Source organism: Sminthopsis crassicaudata, chromosome 5 (genome assembly GCF_048593235.1).
Source record: "Sminthopsis crassicaudata isolate SCR6 chromosome 5, ASM4859323v1, whole genome shotgun sequence".
In the NCBI taxonomy this organism is placed as follows: Eukaryota; Metazoa; Chordata; class Mammalia; order Dasyuromorphia; family Dasyuridae; genus Sminthopsis; species Sminthopsis crassicaudata.
In genome coordinates this window covers 61009436-61029567 of record NC_133621.1, presented here as the reverse complement: position 1 = coordinate 61029567, position 20132 = coordinate 61009436, and the positions used below count along the sequence as shown (strand labels likewise).

Here is a 20132-nt window from a genome sequence, read left to right as displayed (position 1 = left end):
GAAATTTTTATATGACCTCGAGCATCCAGGCATATAAAACAAGGACACAAATCAAACACTTACTGATGATAAATCATAACGAAATTTATTTTAAAACAATTCTTTGGCTTACATATATAATTCTACTATTTACTAAAGAAGAAAACAAATTTGCATACTAATGGATGTGTTTGTTTATTTTTACATAAATAATTAAATGTTGGAAAATTTGATATCTTTTACTATTGCCAAATATTTTGTAACCCCCACTTTCAATCACATGACCCCACATGGGATTTTGACCCACAGTTTAAACAGCTTTTGTCTAGAACATTGAGATGAATCCAATAAGAAGAAATTCAGTAGGGACAAATCTAATGTCTTATACTTGGATACCAAAAAATTGAACTTCACAAGTTTAAGACAGAGGAAGATGGATGGATAAGAATTTGTCTGAAAAAGAGTTTATCCAACTTTGTTGGAAGTTTTAGTGGACTGCAAGGTCAATATGAGCCAGTATTATGACATGGCAATCAAAGAATGTAATGTAATCTTGAGTTGTATTAAGAGAAACATAGCTTCCAAGAATAAGGCAAGAGTAGAAGAATAAGGCCATGAGAGTCCCTGTGTCTTGTGAAAACTCATCTGGGACACTGAATTCAGTTTTGAATATTGCAATTTAAGGAGAACACAGATAAGCTAGAGATATCCAAAACAAGTCAGCCAATATGGTTAAAAAAAAAAGTTCGGAGTGCATGTTATATGAGAATAAGTTGAAAGAACCAAATATGGAGATCCTGAAGGAAAGAAGACTTTATTTGCCTTTAATAATCTGAAAGATATTGTGGAAGAAAAGTGAGATTTGTTATTTGCACCTGAAGGCATAACCAGAAACAGGTAGAAATCTGAAAGAGCCAAATATAAGCTTGTTGATAGGAAAAACTTTATTGCAATTAATGTTGTCTCAAAGTGAAATCACTGCAATGAGAAATGTTGGGATGACTACTTGTTCAATATATTGTACTGAGATTTCCTTTCTTGTATGAGTTACACTGGGTGGTTGGTGGCTGCAGAGGTCCCGTCTACCTCCCAAATTCTGTGATTCTGTGCAGACCTAGTACTTATACAAAATAACTGCATGTCGAGTGCAGTGTTCCCCTGACATTTTTGTAAAGCTCTATTTGTGAATGTTGCCAAGTTCAAAGGACTTGATTCATTTTGTTCTTCTTCCTCAAGTTCTATTCACAGAATATGACCAAGCAGAAACTTATTAGCATTTCAACAAAATTCCTTCAGAATGTTGCTACGAATAATAAAAATACGAAACATTTTAAAACAACATATTTCAGTATTAAACTGGTCAGATTAACATAATTATGTCCTTAGGTTGCCAACAAAGGCACATTTCTTATTTCCATCAGAATTCCAGGGCCCTCCCAGATCGCAAGCTAATAGACTCCTTAGTCTAAATATATACAGTAAAATCTGTAGCAAATTTCTGCAGCAATAAGGTCTGAACCCTAGAGATAACTGGTGAGTAATCTGCTTCACAGTGAAGCAGCTTTTTTGTTTTGCTGCTAAACAGCTGCTAGGAAACATATTTTTAGATTTTTCTTTAAAAGGCAAACAAAAATACTGCCCACTTTGTGAGTATATTATCAGAATTTTCCCTCTTTTCCTCCTTTCCTACTTAGAGAGTAGACCATCTGTCAAAGGGATCCAAGCTAGTGCCCACCCTGAAAGTAAAAGCATGAATATTTTACTTCCTGATCTTTTCCTGAGAGCCACATCTATTTGTTTTAAAGAAGGGCTTTGAAAAACACCATAGGGTGAAGTCATGTGGCTGTTTATCATATCAGATGCCTGAAGTTTCTAAATTAGTCAAACCAACACTTTTACACTCATATTAGGCATTTTAAAAATGTTATTTGGAGATTGAGAAGTCATTTGGAGATTGGAAGAAGACACTCCTATCCTGCCCCCCAGCAATTCCTGCCAGAGCAAACCCAAATCATTAGAACCAGTTGAAATGATTAAAATCAGAACAAGGGTAAGTAATGTCTTTGATTTCATGGAGGGAAGGAGAAAAAAAGAACAACAGGTAGATCTGGTGTATCAAATGACTGAATTAAAACACATTTTCTACATTTGGAATATGGAATGAGTTACAGTATGAAAAGAAAAGGTTTTTTTAATAGCTCAAATCATATCTTGCATATTCATGTATATTCTCATAAAAGACCTAATGATGAAATTTCAGTAGTTAAAGTCTGCCATGCTGTATATCAAGTTAAATGTCTTTAGAAGTCTTTATATCAAATTTTATTTTTCCCCCCATATATAAACCAGAAAAAATGAGCAATAATCAGGAACACACAGAAAGCCTGAATATTGCAAGAAAATCCATGAAACTAAAAGAAATATGAGTAATAGTCTAGGGGAGGAAAGACCCACATTGATGAGATCTCACATCCATTTAAGTAGTCAGTCAATAAACATAGAATACAATCTACCTCTTCCTCTCCCACTGACCACCGGGGAAGATTTTAAGGAATGTATAACTCAATAAAGTCAGTTTGGTTCATTGCTAAAAACAATTTTGGAAGAAGCTTCATGTAGATTTCTTATAAAAAGCTATTTGCTTTACTATAAAAAGGCAGAGATTTTTCAAAATAGAATTATAATACCATAAATCCTAGCTAAGACAATATTGTTTTTATTCAAAGTACCTTTGTAATTTGTAACAGCTGCTATTTCCCAGGTGACCCGGTGGCCTATTGTTCTACAATAAAAATACTGGATAATCCAAACCTGGTTAATTCAAAAAATTTTTTCCATTTAATAAAGTCTGGCTACACCATAACATCTCTATATTATTCCACAGTAAGATGAGCAAAGAAATATATTCCCTTCTCTGAAGTGATAGGGAAACCTGATCATTTTTTCCCCTTATTAGAATGGATGGAGATAAGAATTGTACTATATGATATTATCTAAATCAGACCCCCTCTCCACCTAAATAAAACTTTATGTCTCAAATATAAGTAATTAAGAACACAAAATTCTATATAAGAAAGAATGCTGGGATTGGTGTCTGGAGTCAGAGATTCAAATTTTACCTCAAACAGAGTTGCTGGGGGAAAAGTACTTTTTCAACATTAAGAACCTATTTAAATATATATTTGTTATATCCTGCATTATGTTACATAACTTGAGACAGCACTGAAGGGATAAGTGGTCAATAGATCTAGGTTAATAAAAAATAACTAGCACTTACATAGTGATTCAAGTATGCCAAGTGTTTTATAAACATTATTTCATTTGACTTCCTTGAGAATCTTAGGGAATGTGCGCTTTTATTATCCCCATTTTACAGATGAGAAAAAAGAGAAAGAGAACAGTTAAGTGATTTATGCAGGGTCACACAAGGAAAATGGCTCCAACCGAGCAATTTGAAACTATGCCCAAAGAGTTATTAAACTGTGCATACCCTTTGATCCAGCAGTGTTTCTACTGGGCTTACAACCCAAAGAGATCTTAAAGGAGGGAAAGGGACCCAAATGTGCAAAAATGTTTGTGGCAGCCCTTTTTTGTAGTGGAAACTGAGTGGATGCCCATTAATTGGAGAATGGTGAATAAATTGTGGTAAGTCTCTCCAGGCTTCTCTGAAATTTCAGAGAAGCCTGGAGAGACTTACATGAACTGATGCTTAGTGAAATGAGTAGAACTAAGAGAACATTGTATACAGCAACAAGAAGATTATATGATGATCAGTTCTGATGAACGTGGTTCTTTTCAATAATGAGATGATTCAGGCCAGTTCCAATGGTTTAATGGTGAAGAGAGCCATCTGCACCTAGACAGAGATCTATGGGGACTGAGTATGGATCACAACTTAGCATTTTTACTTTTGTTGTTGTTTGCTTGCATTTTATTTTCTTTTTCTTTTTTTTTTCTGGTTTGATTTGATTTTTCTTGTGCTGCAAGATAATTGTATAAACATGTATGCCTATATTGGATTTAACACATACTTCTACCATGTTTAACAAATATTGGACTACTTGCCATCTAGGGGAGGGTGGAGAAGGGGGGGAAAATTGGAACACAAAGTTTTACAAGGGCTAATGTTGCAGAATTACCCATGTAAATGTTTTGAAAAATAAAAAGCGTTAATAAAAAATAAAATAAAAAGTTACCTATAACAAAAAAAAATAAAGAAAATGGCTCCAACCTTCAACATGAGGTCAGATCCTTCCTGACTCTATGTCCAGTCCTGTATTGTAGCTACTGGGACACCTGGTAGATCCTTAGCTTTACTACTATAAAGCTAAACAGATTAAGCTAAATCCAGGTTCTCCACAGTAAAAATAATAGATTGAACTATCACAGAACTTTGGCATTGGCAGGGGTATCAGCAGTGATGTAGTCCAATCCCTAATATAGCTCAGTATGAACCACCTGTATAAACATCCCACCAAAGCAGTCATACCACTTTTGTTGGAAGATCCTACAATAAAGGATCTACTACTAACTCTAGACAGCCCATTCTACTTCAGTGTTACTCTAATTGTAAGGAAGTTTTTCCCTGCATTGAGCTTATATGAGACTCTGGAAATTTCCACCCATTGCTCCTAATACTGATCACGTCAGCCAAGCAGAACAAACTGAATTTCTGCCTCACATCAGCCCTTTGAATACTTGAAATTAGCTATCATCTCCTCACATCTTCTCTAACATAAATATTCCAAGTTCCTTCTATTGATTCAATTCTATTATAATTTTTTTTTTCAATTATGTGAGATGGGAGGTGGCGGGAAAAGCTCTGAATGTGGAATCACAGGAGCCAAGTTAAAATACAAGGTCAGTCACAGGCACTCCCTGTGGAATCTTGGCTATGTCATGATCTTTTGGGTCTCAGTTTCCTCATCTGCAAAATAAAAAGGTTGGACTAGATGATCTCAAAGGTGCTTCCTGGTTCTAGGTTTATGAAACCTAGATAGAGGGAGAGAAGGAAGGAGGGAGGAAGGAAGGAAGAGAGGAAGGGAAAGAGGGAGGGAGGGAGGAAGGAAGGAAGGAAGGAAGGAAGGAAGGAAGGAAGGAAGGAAGGAAGGAAGGAAGGAAGGAAGGAAGGAAGGAAGGAAGGAAGGAAGGAAGGAAGGAAGGAAGGAAGGAAGGAAGGAAGGAAGGAAGGAAGGAAGGAAAGAAAATAAAAAAGAAATACTTATTAACTAGTAGGTCTATGGCTTGACTGACTGCCACTCTGTTGCAAAAGTGTGCCTTGAATAGGCTAGAAAAGTGGTTTCTAAACTCTTTGAAGTGGCAAGACCTTTGATTTTACATATTACAATAGAAGCCTCTAGTTCAATCCTCTAAAATTTATTTAAAAATAATAAAATTATCTTTGCCCATTTATTCTCACATTAGACAACAGGAGCTCCATTTCTATGTATATCTAGACTTCTACTACCATAGGTGTAGGGAACACTTTGTGAGGAAACTTCCTCCTTATGTCTGGAAAGGTGAGCAGCTGATCTGCAAGTCTAAGAGAGGTACCCAGATTCCTGAAGAGTTAAATAGCCTTCCGGTCATTTGTTAGAGGGTAATACTCTGACAACACCCTGACTATTGCCTCTCTGTTCTTTTCCTCACATGGCACGTGTTGCCTCCCTCTCCGACCTCACAACAAATAGATATTTGAGTTTAATCGATTTTGTTTTCAGTCTAACAGTTTAAGAGCCTATTATGGAAGAAGGTAATTGTTATCAATAAATGTTTTATAATTGAGGACAATTTTGGATAGGATTAAACTTTCTGTAAGATGCAATAAGGTTGGTTTCCCCAAGTAGCTCAGAAACCAGTATTTGGAGTGGGGATAAGTTTTTTTTTTCCTGCTTCACTTTTTCAATTCAATTAAACAGTTATTCATCAATAACACAACATTATTCTGTGAAATAAACAACATGCTAGTTAGGTCTGGAAATGGAAATCAACAGTCCTTAGTATCAAGGAACTTTCAGAAACCAGAAAAAAATACAAGCTATAACATGTCCATGAGCATACCAGAAGGGATATAAAATGTAAGATGTACACAGGAACATTGAAAGACTTAAAGGAAGACCAATAAAGAGATGGGTGGATCCACTTTGGAGAACTTATGAAAAGACAGAGACAAAGCTGTGATATGTATTGTTGGAGGGATCACTCACACCACAGTTCTTCTGGAATGTACCATCTCCTCCAACTGCCTGAGTTCCTTTGAAGCTCAACATAAATGTCACCTGATTGATATTATTCATTGCACTTGCTTGGGTTCTTTGCACCAATTTATTCCTTTGTAAACACTACATATTTATTAGTTCCCCTCTTTTTTTCTCTGGTAGAAAGTAAGCTCCTTGAGGGCAGATATATTTTTTTTTGGGGGGGGGTTCTCTGTATATCTGGAATTTAGTACAGAACCATGGTCCTTTTTGGGGGAGGGGGATTTGGAAGGGTAGGAAGAAAATTGGGTCTACCAAATTCCCACAGGTTGGATACCCAGCAATTTATCACCAGCCTGATCTCACTACTCACTGGCACAGTGCGCCTTGATCTATTCTGTTTCAGATCTGGATGGTTCAGTCACATGGATATGACCATATTGGTTGTTGGACTTAGTGCAACTAAAGAGCCGCTAAAGTGACTCACTAGCCTCAGTCTCCATTAGCTGACCCACAGGCTTGCATTATAGGATCTTGTTACATAGTAGGTGCTTCATACTCATTCAAGAAAGATACTTTCCTAATTCTATGGGTAAGGAAAGGAGAAGAGATTAGAGTTTAAAATTCAAAAAGACTTCAAAAAATCCACAGGGAATGTTTTGGTAAGAGGGTAAGTTGCCTTGATCCTAGAGTCCCTATTTCTGGGTCTGTGATGAGCAGCTGTGTTCCTGGGTGATGTCGTTGGCAGTAATTACCTTCACATTCACAAATCACCAGATATTTATACTGATGAGTTGATGTCTCAATCTGGGGGGCAGGAGGATTGATGCTGGGAAAGGGTGGAGAGGCCAGACATAGCATTCACTGGAAGGCTAGGAAGGAGACAGAGTCAAATATCTAGATTACCTCACCAGAGAATCAACTTTACTATCTAAGGACCCCTACCCAGACCTCCTCTTCCCCATCTTGTAGCTCAGCCAGTAGCCTCCATGAGCTCTAATCTCTACTGAAGGCAGGAGAGCATGAGACTTTCTCTTCAAGTAGAAAAATAAATACTCTGCTTTTATCCCAAGAATACAAATTTTTATGGTGTGACACCACACAGACAGAAGAAAACAGTACTGTATCCAAGTCTCTGTAGGAAAGAGGAAAGAATCTCTAGGTCCAGGTGACAAAATACAAAACCCTCCAATCCAATTGGTTAGATTTCTACTTATATCACTGTGGGTCAGGTTTAGTCAAGTAAGTCTGATCATGGAACAGTGGACAGAATCCCGGATTTGGAATCAAATGAACAAGTTTCCCATCCTGTCATATTTTCTGTGGCCTTGGGGTTTAAGTCATGTTCCACTTTTGGGGGCTTCAGTTTTCTCATCTATAAAATGAGGGGATTGGGCTAGATGGTTTCTGTGGTTCATCCCAGATCTCATTCTATGATTCTATGACATTAAATTATAAAAGCTTGAAAGTTCAAAAAAAAAAAAAAGATTTTGCCAACTGTACAAAAATCAGTCAGTGCTAATGGCTCACATTTACAAATGAATGATTTTAAATTTTCAAAGCTCTAGAAGGTAGGTAGAACAAATATTCATATTTGAGAGATCAGAAAATGCACTTTGAGAAGGCATGACTTGTTGAAAGTCACACAGCTGGCAACACAGCCCAGATCTCCCTTTTGATTGTAATTTATCTAGAATATAGAAAGCGGGGTTGGCAGCCGAGGGCAGAACAAGTAGAAATGTCTTATTTTCTGTGACATCCCTGACGTATATGATCTTGAGAGAATGGTTGTGTCCTCGTGCACTAAAAGGAGATAATAAAACTTGCCTTAGGTTGTTCTCAGATAATCATCTGACAAATACTAAGATTAACAGAAAATTTCTCAAGCATTAAAAACCAGGTACAGTTACACACACACACACACATATACACACACACACACACAGAGTATGGAATGAGAAAAAAAAAGGTACATCAAGTACTAGCTCTCTCTAACAATGAAGATCAGCAACTTTTGTGTTACCTGTACCCTTAAAAAGCTTCCTGGGCTACTGAACAGGAAGGGAACAAATATTTAATAAGCATCTACTGTGAGCAAAGCATTGTGCTTGAGTGTGTGACAGATATTATATTTCATTTAACCCTCACCACACCTCTGGGAAGTAGGTGTTACTATGACTGCCTTGCATTTCAAGAAATAGGTCACATAGCTAGTAAATATCTGGGACTGCATGTGAACTCAGGTCCCGGCTGGGCACTCTACCCATTGCCTTATCTGGCTGAGAGCGAGAGAGATTAGGGAGTATCTGAGCAGAAAATGTTCTTTCTAATAAAGCGAGGTATGTATCTACTGTACCATGCTATCTCCCACCATTTAAATTGTCTATGCACTAAAGGGGAACCTTAAAAAACGACTCTCTCATTATGGTCCTTTTAAAAGAAATACTTCAATTCAGTAAATGTATACTTGTTTTAGGTTTACGGCAACCATATTTTCCAAACCAAAAACTGGAGCATGTGGTCTGACAAAGGATATTCCTTTAGCAACGACTTGTTAAAACATATACTTTTCTTTTCTTGAAATTGAGACACACGCCCACTGGAACCACAGGCAAGGCACTGTGCTGGGTTGATGATAAGTTACAAAAAGCAGTGATTTAACCAATCCTAGCTTTAGCCCTGTCCTAACAATTACTGAAAATGAGCACGATTCCCACTTTTATGAAAAACAACACAATAAGAGATAGTTAGAACTAGGGAAGCATTAGTTCTAACATGAGGATTATTAAGCTGACAATTTATTTTCAAAACAAGATATGACTTACTTAAAACTTTTCCATCAAACTGATGAGGTGTGGAGTGGTCTACACCAGGAATCTAGACCACTCTAACCTCATCAAAACTAGCTTCTCTGAAAAAGTGAACTTTTATTTGTTTTATTAGATTTTGGCTTTATTATTTCTTTAGTAGAGAAAAAAATTCTCTAAATGAGTTTATTTCTTACATTGGAATGGGGATCCTGATGTCACAAAAAATTACCTTCCTTCACTTCCCATGTGCCTTTATAACCGGTAACAGGTAGGTCGGTCTCTCATTAAAAACCTGGGAAACTGTCACAAAACTCATAGAACAACCTAATGCTATCGACATTTTAACTCTTTCTAAGTCACAAAGTTAATAAGCAACTAGTTTACAGATCAGGAAAAGCCTATTACAATTTAGATAAATATCTTCAAAGGTTCAGTCTCTAAAGAAATTTCCTTCTAAAGTGCACTTAAAAGGTTAAAAAAAACCCCTAATTTAATTATGAATCTTCTGAAAGTTATGTTTTGCATTTTGATACAGAACACTTAAAAATCAACTCAATCTGAGTATTTGATAAGCATGAAAGTTTTCTGAAGATCATGAAAATCAAAGTTCTTACCTTACATCTTCTAGGAACCTTTTCTTCTTTGGAAAAACTTTCTGGACTCACAGAGAATCTGAAAGCGTCCAAACGCTTCCAGTCCAGCCCAGTCTTCACATGGACTAAATGCACAGCTTGGGTTTTTGGGTTTGGGCTGGGATTTTTTTTCCCCCTTTTACAAAAGGAAGTCTTTAGTTAAAACAGGCGGTTTAAAGGAGCAGTAGCCGCTCCCGTTAGGACTATTTCACGGACATTTGGGGCTTTGCTCCTGCTCTCTGAAAAGCTAAAGCTGACTAGGAAGGCATTTTCCCCGTCCCGGAAATCAGCCCAAGTCAAACCGATGCTGAGCTAACGAGAAATGTTTCTTCCATGTGTTCTGTCTGGCAGACGCTGCGAGCCCCAACGAGGAAACACGTGATGTTTATAAATACAATATGTCTTGTGTTGTCATAACCTCTCAATGACAAAAAAAAGTGTCAGGAGAAGGGAGCAACAGTGTAGCCTTGGGAGGCTGCACGTCAGCTGTGCGAGAGGAGCTGGTTCCTTTAAAAAACAAAAAGAGGAGGTTTCCTAACTTCAGAGGTAGGATGTGTCCTAACTGACCCTGCCCCAGCCACAGAATTAACACGTGTCTGCATCCCTAATGATCCCCATAAAAACAATCCTCTCCCCTTCCCAGGAGACACACCTTTTGACTTGTAGGAAAAAGCTCCTCAGCACAAGAGGGAGATCATTTTGTTCATCATTTTCAAGTGATTTCAACAGTGTTAACTCGAGCATATAATGAAACGCAGGCAGGGCTGTCAAACAGTCGAGAACATAAATAAGAAAATGCTTCAGACGTCCGCAACGATGTTATTGCCTCTGCTATTGTAAAGCCTTCAGTCTGCTGTGGCACGGTGCCAGCTGACTGGGAAGGCTCTGATGATTGGTGAAAATGGGCTATTTAGAGGGAGTGTAAGGGGATAAAGAGAATACTAGACACAAGGACTCTGGATCCGGGTTTGAATTCTGCCTCCATTATTTCTTGGCTGTATGACTCTGAAAAGTCATTTAACAAACTCTGAGCCTTAGTAAAAAGGGGAAAAGAAAAGTACCTTAAAATAGAATTGTGGGGCTTAATTCAACACTATGTAAATGTACACTTTTGTTACAGAACTAAGGCAAAAGGCTACCAGGCTGTGACTGTACCTACTAATTTTCTACCACAAACCCTAAAGACTGGTCTGCTCAACTCCCTTTCCAACATTACTGCCCCATGCTACAACCATGCCCGCTTCTCTCCTTCCCTGGTCCTCAGTGAGAGAGAATTTGCACAGAGATACCTGGAAGTCTTTATTGTAACACTATTTTTCCCACTAATGTAATTCAGGACCTATAACTCCATGTTTTGGGGGTTCTTAATCTGAGTCTAAGGGGCTATCCCTAAAGACTTATTTTTTCTCCAGCCTAGTCTCCTCTTTAGAATAGAATACATCTAGATTTCTCTGGTGGGTAAAGAGTCCAACAAACTCTAATGTAATAATTAGTATGGGGTACAGAATGACAGCTGCATATCCTAAGGCTATTCTTTTGATCACCTCTTATTGGTCAAGTACAAGTCCTTCCCAGAGACCTAACCACTTCAAGGAGCTATGAATGGAGGGCCAAGCCCCCAGGTCTAGGAGATGCCTTCAGCTCTCCCCACCAGATGTTAATGATCATGTCACCACATCTCTCCACAACTTCCATTTCTCAGAGACTCAGGCCCCTGAAACTCCATTAAATTGATTAGGCCAGCTCTACAGTGAAACAAGGCGGGAAAGTACAAGAAGTAGTTTCTCCTGTGTTCCCTGCCTTCTCTTTTATTCATCTATTCAGTTCTCTTAAAGGAAGATGAAGTGATAGCTATGTGTTAAATCATGGACTTTGAAATGCAAAGGACTGACGTTAGACTCTGGTTGTTCTGTTGAGGAAAGGCACAATCAGGTTATTAAATTGTTGTTCATTTAGTTTTTAACTGTGTCCAATCCTTCATGACCCATTCGGGGTTTTCTTGGCAAAGATACTAGTGATAAAGGCAAAGGGTGGGGGAGGTGAGGGAGAGGGAGAAGAGGTAGGAGGAGGGAAAGGGAAGGACTTAAACAGTGGAATGTGAAAGTAGTCCTTCTGACTACTAGTTATTTTCACTTGGATGGATGGAAGGCATAGATATACAAAGATATGCTTATATCTATATCTATATCTTACAATTATATATGCACAACCATGTACCTATACATGTTTATGTGTGTATATATATATATACATACACACATATGTGTATTTATTTCAGACATATAAATTGGCCATCTGTAATAAATGGCGGCATATAGAAAGTGAAGGCAGCAGAACATTAGACAAGAAATAAAAAGTCCTGGGTTCTAATCTTCATTCTGCTATTTTCAAGTTAGGGACTTTAACTTCCCAGACAACAAGTCCCTTAACTTCCCAGAACCCGTTCCTTTATTTACAAAAATAAGGAAAACAATTCGTTTTCTGAATAACTCACAGGCAGTGTGATGAGGAAAAAAGTGAAATAACTTCCAAGTACCATACAAATATACAGTTTATAGTTATCATCATTATTCCTATTTTGTGCCCTAAGACCACAAGTAAGCTCTTCCAATTGGGACAGATAAGGGAACATTTCAAAGAGGAGCTGGCTTTAGGTCTGGGTCTTGAATGATAGAATGTTAGAAGGCGCAAATTTAGACAAAGGAAGAAGAATGGGGAAAAGGCCTGCAGGTGAAAAAGATGGAGAAATCCAACTAGGTATTTGGAGAACTGGAGGACATGAGGTCACAAAAAGCGGAAGAATTGGATTGCAAAAAGTTTTAAATGCCAAACTAGGAAATTTGGACATATTTTTTATTGGTTGGCAAGAGGGAGTCATTTAAAAAAACCTTTGGAAGTGGAGAGTTTCGTGATTTGAATTGTTTTATTTGTTAATAGCATATACCATGAACTGGAGGGGACACGATTTGTGGGCAGGAAGAACAATTGGAAAGACTTAATGGTCCAGGTAATAGGTAGAAAGGGTCCAACATAGATTAATTATACAGTTATTTATAGGAAAAAGAGGAGATATGAGAGACAGGGGAAACAAGACTTTGCACATGATCATTCTGGTATGGGGAAGATATCTGAAAAGGAGGAACAGCCAAGGATGATATGATAAATCACCTTAAACGCATTATCTTATTTGATCTTCACAACAAACCTTTACAGTTTAGAACAATGACGCTCAAAGAGTTTAAGTAGTTTATCCCAATTGCTGGTGACATCTCTATACCACCATGTGTTTGTTCTAGATTCATGTATCTGTGTCTATGGTATCTGCTTGGAGGAAATTTAAGTTCCTTGAGAATAGAAGTGCTTCATTGTTGTCTTGGTATCTTTAGTACCTGACACAAAAGAAATGCTTAATAAATGCTTATTGACTGATGATTGATGAATGGCCCAAGATATCACAGAGCTAATTAAGAATCCCATGTGGTATTCAAATACAAGCCTTACAGACTCCAAGACTAGCTAGCATTCTCTCCATTACACGACAATACCTTCTCTACTTAATCATAGTCATATAGAACAGTTAGACCTCAAAAATTCTCAGATTGAGATATTAAATGTACAAAAACACAAGCATTTCCACCACCAAGTATATGTTTTGTCTGTGCCCTGAGGCCTATAACCTCAAGGCTGATGTATTCATTCTGTGTTTCCCAAGTAATACTAGTATTTTCCAATGATTGCTCCAGAAGATGATACAGTTTGGACAGACTTGCTAACATTTTTCTGTTAATGACATGAGATTTAATTTGGTGCTGAAGGAATGTTTGAAACCACCTCTAAGATCCAGTTTTGATATTGCTCATCCCTATTCCCAGGCCTGTCCCAGACTATGCTTTCCACAGGGTGTAAGTTTATTTGTATTTTTTTTTTTTGTTCCATTCTGCCAATAGAGATTGGTAAGTGAAGCTCTGATGACATCAGACTCAGTACTTCAGCAAGTGACTCATAAGAACAGCCACAAGCAAATTCCTTCATTACCATGCTTTAGCAGAAAACAGAGGAAGGACTCTGCTAACTCTTAACAACCGTTAGGCATTTTAGTTGAACTGTTTTATTGATCTACTAGTTTTTAAATTCCTTCCTTAGGGAGCTCAATGACAAAAAAGGCTCCACATATACCAAAAATATTTATATTTTATAGCACTTTTTTGATAATAAAAATTGGATATAAAGGAAATAGAATATTACTATAAAAATAATGAATCTGATGAATCCAGAGAAGCATGGGAAGATAAAAATGGGAAAAAACATCAAAACACTCAAAATTGAGGGATGTAAAATATGATCAAGTTGGGACTAAAGAAGGGATATGAGAAATCATCTCAGGAATCTATGTAGAGGTGGGGGACCATAAGTGATATTATTGAATAGTTTTTTCAATAGCATTTGAGTACATGACCCCATTTGGGATGCTAGAATGATTTGTCATTTCTTTCCTCCAGCTCATTTTACAGGCAAAAATGGATAAGTGACTTACCCAGGTTCATACAGTTAACAAGTATCTAAGGCTAGATTTGAATTTAGGGAGAATTCCAGGCCCATTACTCCATCCACTATAGCACCACCTAATTGCTTGAGACCCCAGATTCAGAACAATGAATACAAACATCAGATCAATTCAATATATTGGTTACTTTTGCTATAAAAGCATGACTCTCTGGGGGAGAATAGGGAAATAGGAAATTTAGATGATATAAAAACAAAAACAAAAATTTAGGTGATTAAAAAAAAGATGATATAATAAAATTATTTTGAAATAAATTTCTTTTTCAAAATTGGTAATGTTGGGCAATGTGATTAGAGATATTTCATTCCCTTATGTAGGGAGGATCCTGCTTTTTAAGGGAAGGAGAGATAATTCCAACCAGAATAGGTCCCTTTGATGAAGGGTAGGCATATCAGCATTTCAATATGAGTGAATTGAGTTTCCATTAGTTTTGAGGATTAGTAGGGGTCATATTCCGAGATGATCTCATAGAACTGAGCAAGGTTAGAAAGGAAACAAAAGAGAGTTCATTTCCTTGTTTTCATTATTACACTTGGCTGATTCTGAAACTGGTAATTCCTTTGCTGAACCAGGATACTAAACAAAATCCTGCTTTTTGGTTGTGACAGTGTGCAATTGGGATAGGAACACAATAGGATGAGCATTTGGGTTTTCCCCAACAAAAAGGTTAGTATTTAATCAGGATGGAGACCACTCAAAACAAAGAGTCACAAGGGTCTTGTGCAAAGGCACAATGTACCCAGAGTCTCCAGCCCCAAACCCTGTTTCATGATAATCAATCTTGTGCAAATGGTTAATATTTGATTCTATATGTGTTCCCTGCCAATCTTTATGCAGGTCTCACATCTGTTTGGGAGTCAAAAAAGGTGTCTTTATCAGCCATTAACATGAATTTCAGAGTCTATTCTAGGTCTCCTAAATAAGAATGGCTCTAAATCCCAGAAAAGGAACTCTAAGCACTGGGAAGGCTCCATTTCCAAGAAGCAGAGATGGCAGATAGCAAAGAGACTTGTGAGAACTTAACCTTCTAGAAACTTCCCTGACAATGAAAATGGCAAGTTAATAAAAAGTGAATTAATAACCCTATAGCAGTAGTGTTATGCTCAAAGAAAAAGAAATCCCTTCTGAAACAAACTGTCTTAGAAAATTACAGATTGGCATTATCTACGTTGTATTGTATTTTTCTTCATTTTACATATTTCCCAATTACATTTTAACCTATTTTTCCCTTCCTGGGAGTATTATTGGCTACATGTTTGATACCTCTGGGTTCACATAATATGTGAATCTTAGGTTAAATATAGGACACAACTGTCTTCACATCACCTTGTTTTACATGTAAAGTATAAACACAGTAAACATAATCCTAAACTTATTGTGAGGCCAGTGGACGCACTCCTCAAAATTATTAAGAAGTAAAACAAATCATAGGCTCAAATCTCATAAAGTCATCGCTCATATTCTGCTCTTTGTGGTTACATTATATATTCTTCCTGGAGTTCCATGGAATCTGCTGGCTTCTTTACATCCTGACCCAAATAGATATTCACTCTCCAGTAACAATTTTCTCATGGTAGGGAACTTCATTTCCACTGTAGGGCAAACAGCACAGAGCCTTCTAACTCACCTATAATAAAACCTTCTTATCGAATATAGTTCCTCTGCTGAGTTCATTAGGTCAATTATCTCATTTTAAACAGAGCAAACTCCTACATTTGAGGGGCAAGAGTGGCTCCCCAGCACTTAGCCCAGGGCTCGGCTCCTACTGAATGTTTAATAAATGCCTTACTCAATACCTTTTTGCACAGCCATGTGATTTACCCTAAGTCTCCTCCACCTTCAGTTTCCCTGTTCTTTTCCCTTCAAACCAACCCTAGAGGACTTCAGATTTCCCATGACCCTTTTAAGGAAGATCTTTTTAGGAAGTCCTCAGTGAGGAAAATTCCTCTGTTGTGCTTCATTGGTAAGAGTGCCTGAAAACAGGCTGATCTTCAGTGCCCTCCACCAAACCACTATGCTTTGGAAAGTTAGCATAATTTAGAATATCAGCTTCTTGAGGGCAGAGGCTATTTCTTTTATATTTCTATTCCCCAAGTTTAGCTGATGGCAGGTACAAAGTAAGGGCTTAAAAATGCTTTTTCATTACTTCATTCATTCACTCAGGAAACTGAGACTCACACAATCTAACATGTGGACACATTAAAAGGTTTTAGAGGCATACTTAGTTCATTTTCTTTTGGATGAAGGGGGAAAGGAAGAATTGTCATCTTGGTAAGGTAAAGAAAAGCAAAAGAGAACCAAGGTGCTTTTAAGTTCTTTGAAAAATGGAGTTTAGCCTACTTTTATGAGTCAGGGCATGAACTTCATATTTACATATAATTCAGAACATGTTGTGAATTATACAAATGTCAGTTAACTTTGTTCTAAATAACACGGAAGTCAGAAAGCTGCTGTTCAGCTTCCCTAACAGTTTGCAACAAGATAGGGAATCACCCTAGTGGAAGAGCAGTAAGGAGGTTCCAATTGCCCCAGAGGGTACATGAACATGCAAATAATAAACTGTTTGACAGGAAGACAGGAAGAAATTGAATTAACACACATGAAAAGGAAAATTACAAATGGAATTCAGACACTTACCCTCATATCTCCATTCATAGTTTTGGGTGTGTGATTGAATGCATGTGCAGGATCCTTGTTGTAAACTTTAAGAAAGGATCTGTCCTGAATGTTCCTGGAATCAAAAACATCCATAACTATAGAAGATGAAAGAAGTTTTATTTTAGCCATTTTTTTTTCACCTGCCCTTAAGAATCAGGTAAAAGATATCCACCAACAATCCAACACTAGCTACAGCTGACCAGACCAAAAAAACAAAAAAAAACCCAACTACCCCCCCCCATGAAAAAAAAAATCTTCTACTACAAAATAGTCAAGGGCAAAGAAAAATAGAGGAGGAAAAGGGACAACTTTATCTCTCTTCCCCAACTGTAATTATTCAGGCAGCCCAGATCTCCACCCATACATATCAGGTAGCACCTAGAGATTCTGAGTGTGGCTTTCTAACATTTTCAAAAACAATAAAGTTCTAATATTTACAGTAAGTTCAAAGGGATTCAGTTAATATTTAAATATTTAAGTGTTTGCTTTGCCCAAACGGCTCTTTTTTTTTTTTTTTTTTTTTTTTTGCTTATCTAATGAATGCACACAAAAGAAAAATGGTTTGATTTTTGTTTTTTCTTTCCCAAGGAATTTCAGCAAGTTAAGAAAGAACATTTGCCTGTAGTCTTTAAAAAAGGCCCACAAGGACCAAAGCTGGGTAAGTAGTAAAAAGGGCTTTGAATTTAAAACTCACATATTTTTAAAATATGTTTTCCTTTCATCAGGGACTTTAGAATAGTGTTCTACACAAAAGAGAATGATTCTCATTGGCAAGTAATCAAAAAAGGCGATCTGGGACAGTTACTGGTGTATGTCCTTAACATAGTCAGGCAACAACATTTGCCTTGTGATTTTCAGATGATGATGGTGATGATAAAAAAATAATAACAGCAATAATATTCGACATTTACCTAGCACTTTTAGGTTTGCATTATCTTACCTGAGCCTTACAACAGATTGCTGATGTATTAGTACAGGTGGAGAGTATTCTTTCCATTTTACTGATGAAAAAAACTAAAACTCAGGGGACAGATTTCATGATTTGCCCATGATCAGTTAGCAAATGAGGATCAGAGGAGATTGAAACAAAAGATAACCCGGCTTCAGGGCCATTGCTATTTCTACTATAGAGCATTTTGATAATTACCACGAACAGTTCCTGGGGGTGGAAATGGAATTCTACCATAGATACTTCCCTCCTCCCAGAATCCAGGTCTGCTAAACTGTTGTGCCCTCCAAAAAAAAAATCTATATACATGTTTACACATTTTTTATCAAACCATACCTTAAAATAATTTTAGAAATTCGTAATCTGCATCATGTCCATCAGATTTCTTGGTCGCCCTTATCAGCAGAAAGAGTCTGCAGTCCAGAATGGCTCTAGGCTTTTTCTAAGCTATGTATGACTCCCTTCAATTTCACAGTAGGGATCTCGAGAGATTGTGAGCAGCAGGCTAAATTCTTTTCCTCCAGGTGCATTCCACATTTAGTGGACTGATCTAAATCATTGGGATTACTGGTTTTGGTTTTCACTGAAGGGAAGAATTCTTGGACTAGTCTTGCTGCTTTCCTTTAAATATCCTCCATAACTAGTCCAAAGCAGTGTCTAGCCTGAGCTTTCATTCTAGCTTTAGTTTTTAGGTAGATTATAAGAAAGCATAATTAAGGGAGAGGGGAGCCAGATATGGATATATTTTTAAAGGTAGCTTAATAGGAACTTCAATATTAATGAAGCTAACTGAGCAGGGGTCACAAAAGAAATTTATCCTTTATATGAAAAACAATTTGATATTTTTTGCCATTATGTATTACCTTAAACCCTGATTTTAAAAAAACAAAACAAAACAAAACATTAATAGTGATTTAATAGCAGTTTCAAAGAGATAATGTAAAACCATGATGAATTTGGAAATAACACGTTCATTACAATTATGCCTATTACAAAAGCCATCAAGATACATCTTATAATCTCCAAAACTAGATTATCAGCTTTGGAAGTACCCGAAGAGGGAGGTGCAGCTAGACAACAATTTCTGCGAAAAATAATCTAAGAATTTCAGTGAATTACAAGGTTGAAGAAGGCAGCTGCCAAAACCTAAAGAAGCATTGAGAATAGGACCAAAAGGTCATCTTATATTCTTCTCTGAACAGATCACATTTGGAGGATTATCTTTAATTCTGGACATCACAATTTAGGAAGGATATTGTACAAAGCAGAATGGTTTAAAGAATTGGGGGGGATGGAGATGGGGCATGGAAGGGAAAACTGGAGACTATAGATCAATTGAAGAATCTGGGAATATTAAACCTGGAAAAGGGCATACTGAGCAGAGTCTCCAAGTTTATAAAGGCTTGTTGTTTTGTTTGGTCCCATGAGGCAGAAAAACTTGGGACTAATGGATAGACATTTTAAAACAGTCAAAGTAGGTTAGAGGTAAGGAAAGACTTTCTAATACCTTATAGAAACTCTCAAATGGAGGGTGCTGATGTAGGAATTCATGAGTTCCTCTTACTGGGGATGCTTTTAAGAATAGCCTATTTGACATCTGTTAATCCTAGGTAGCTCAAGAGGTAAGGAAGATCTGAGTTTCAAACATTTCAGTTTAGATGTTTATTGAGCAAGTCACATGGCCTCATTTTGCCTATGTCTTGAAATGGGGATATTAATACTTATCTCCCAGCATAATTGTGAGGATCAATCAGATGATATTTGTAAAAGTGCTTAAGAGGATGCTGCACATAGGAGGGTGTTTAATCCTTCCTTCCTTCCTTCTTTTTCCTTCTTTCCTTTCTTTCTTCCTATTTCTTCAACTCTAAGATTTCATAATATTTTCCAAATGAAGGTGCAATTTAGACCTACAAGGAATACTGTGACTTTTAAATTACTGCATCTTTTCTCCTGTGTTTTCTTTGTGGACATGAAAAATAATCCAAAATTCAAGAGTGGCATAAATCCTCAGGGATATGATGGGATCCTCCACATTGGAGATCTACAAGCAAAATTTGGACCATTTATAGAAAACCTGCAGCTGTCTTCATTTGGTGAAACAGTTGTTACTTTTAATCCATTGGATTGTAATCTCCTTGAGGGCAAGGATGAACTTTTGCCTCTTTTTGTTTCCCTAGCATTTAAGCAAGAATCTGGCATGTGATGGGTATTTTATAAATGTTTATTGATTGATTACTGAGGTTCCCAGGTAGGGAATTCCTAGATTTTTGATTTAGTAATCAAATCTTACTCATTCACTAGTTCCATTGTAAAGACTGCTTTTTCTTTTCCTCCTTCCTATTC

At 37.1% G+C, this 20132-nt stretch overlaps 1 protein-coding gene across 13 annotated transcripts in view; it reads right to left on the bottom strand.

Moving 5' to 3' along the window:
* KIAA1217 (KIAA1217 ortholog) overlaps positions 1-20132 on the bottom strand; it is a 607564-nt gene that overhangs the window by 128438 nt on the left and 458994 nt on the right. For 12 of the 13 annotated variants that reach the window (XM_074266937.1, XM_074266938.1, XM_074266939.1 and 9 more), the window contains one exon: positions 16820-16913. In XM_074266937.1, coding sequence (XP_074123038.1) covers positions 16820-16913 — 94 coding nt within the window. Of the gene's footprint in view, positions 1-9600; positions 10123-16819; positions 16914-20132 lie in introns of those variants that run through there. The other variant, XM_074266943.1, reaches the window with a different exon arrangement.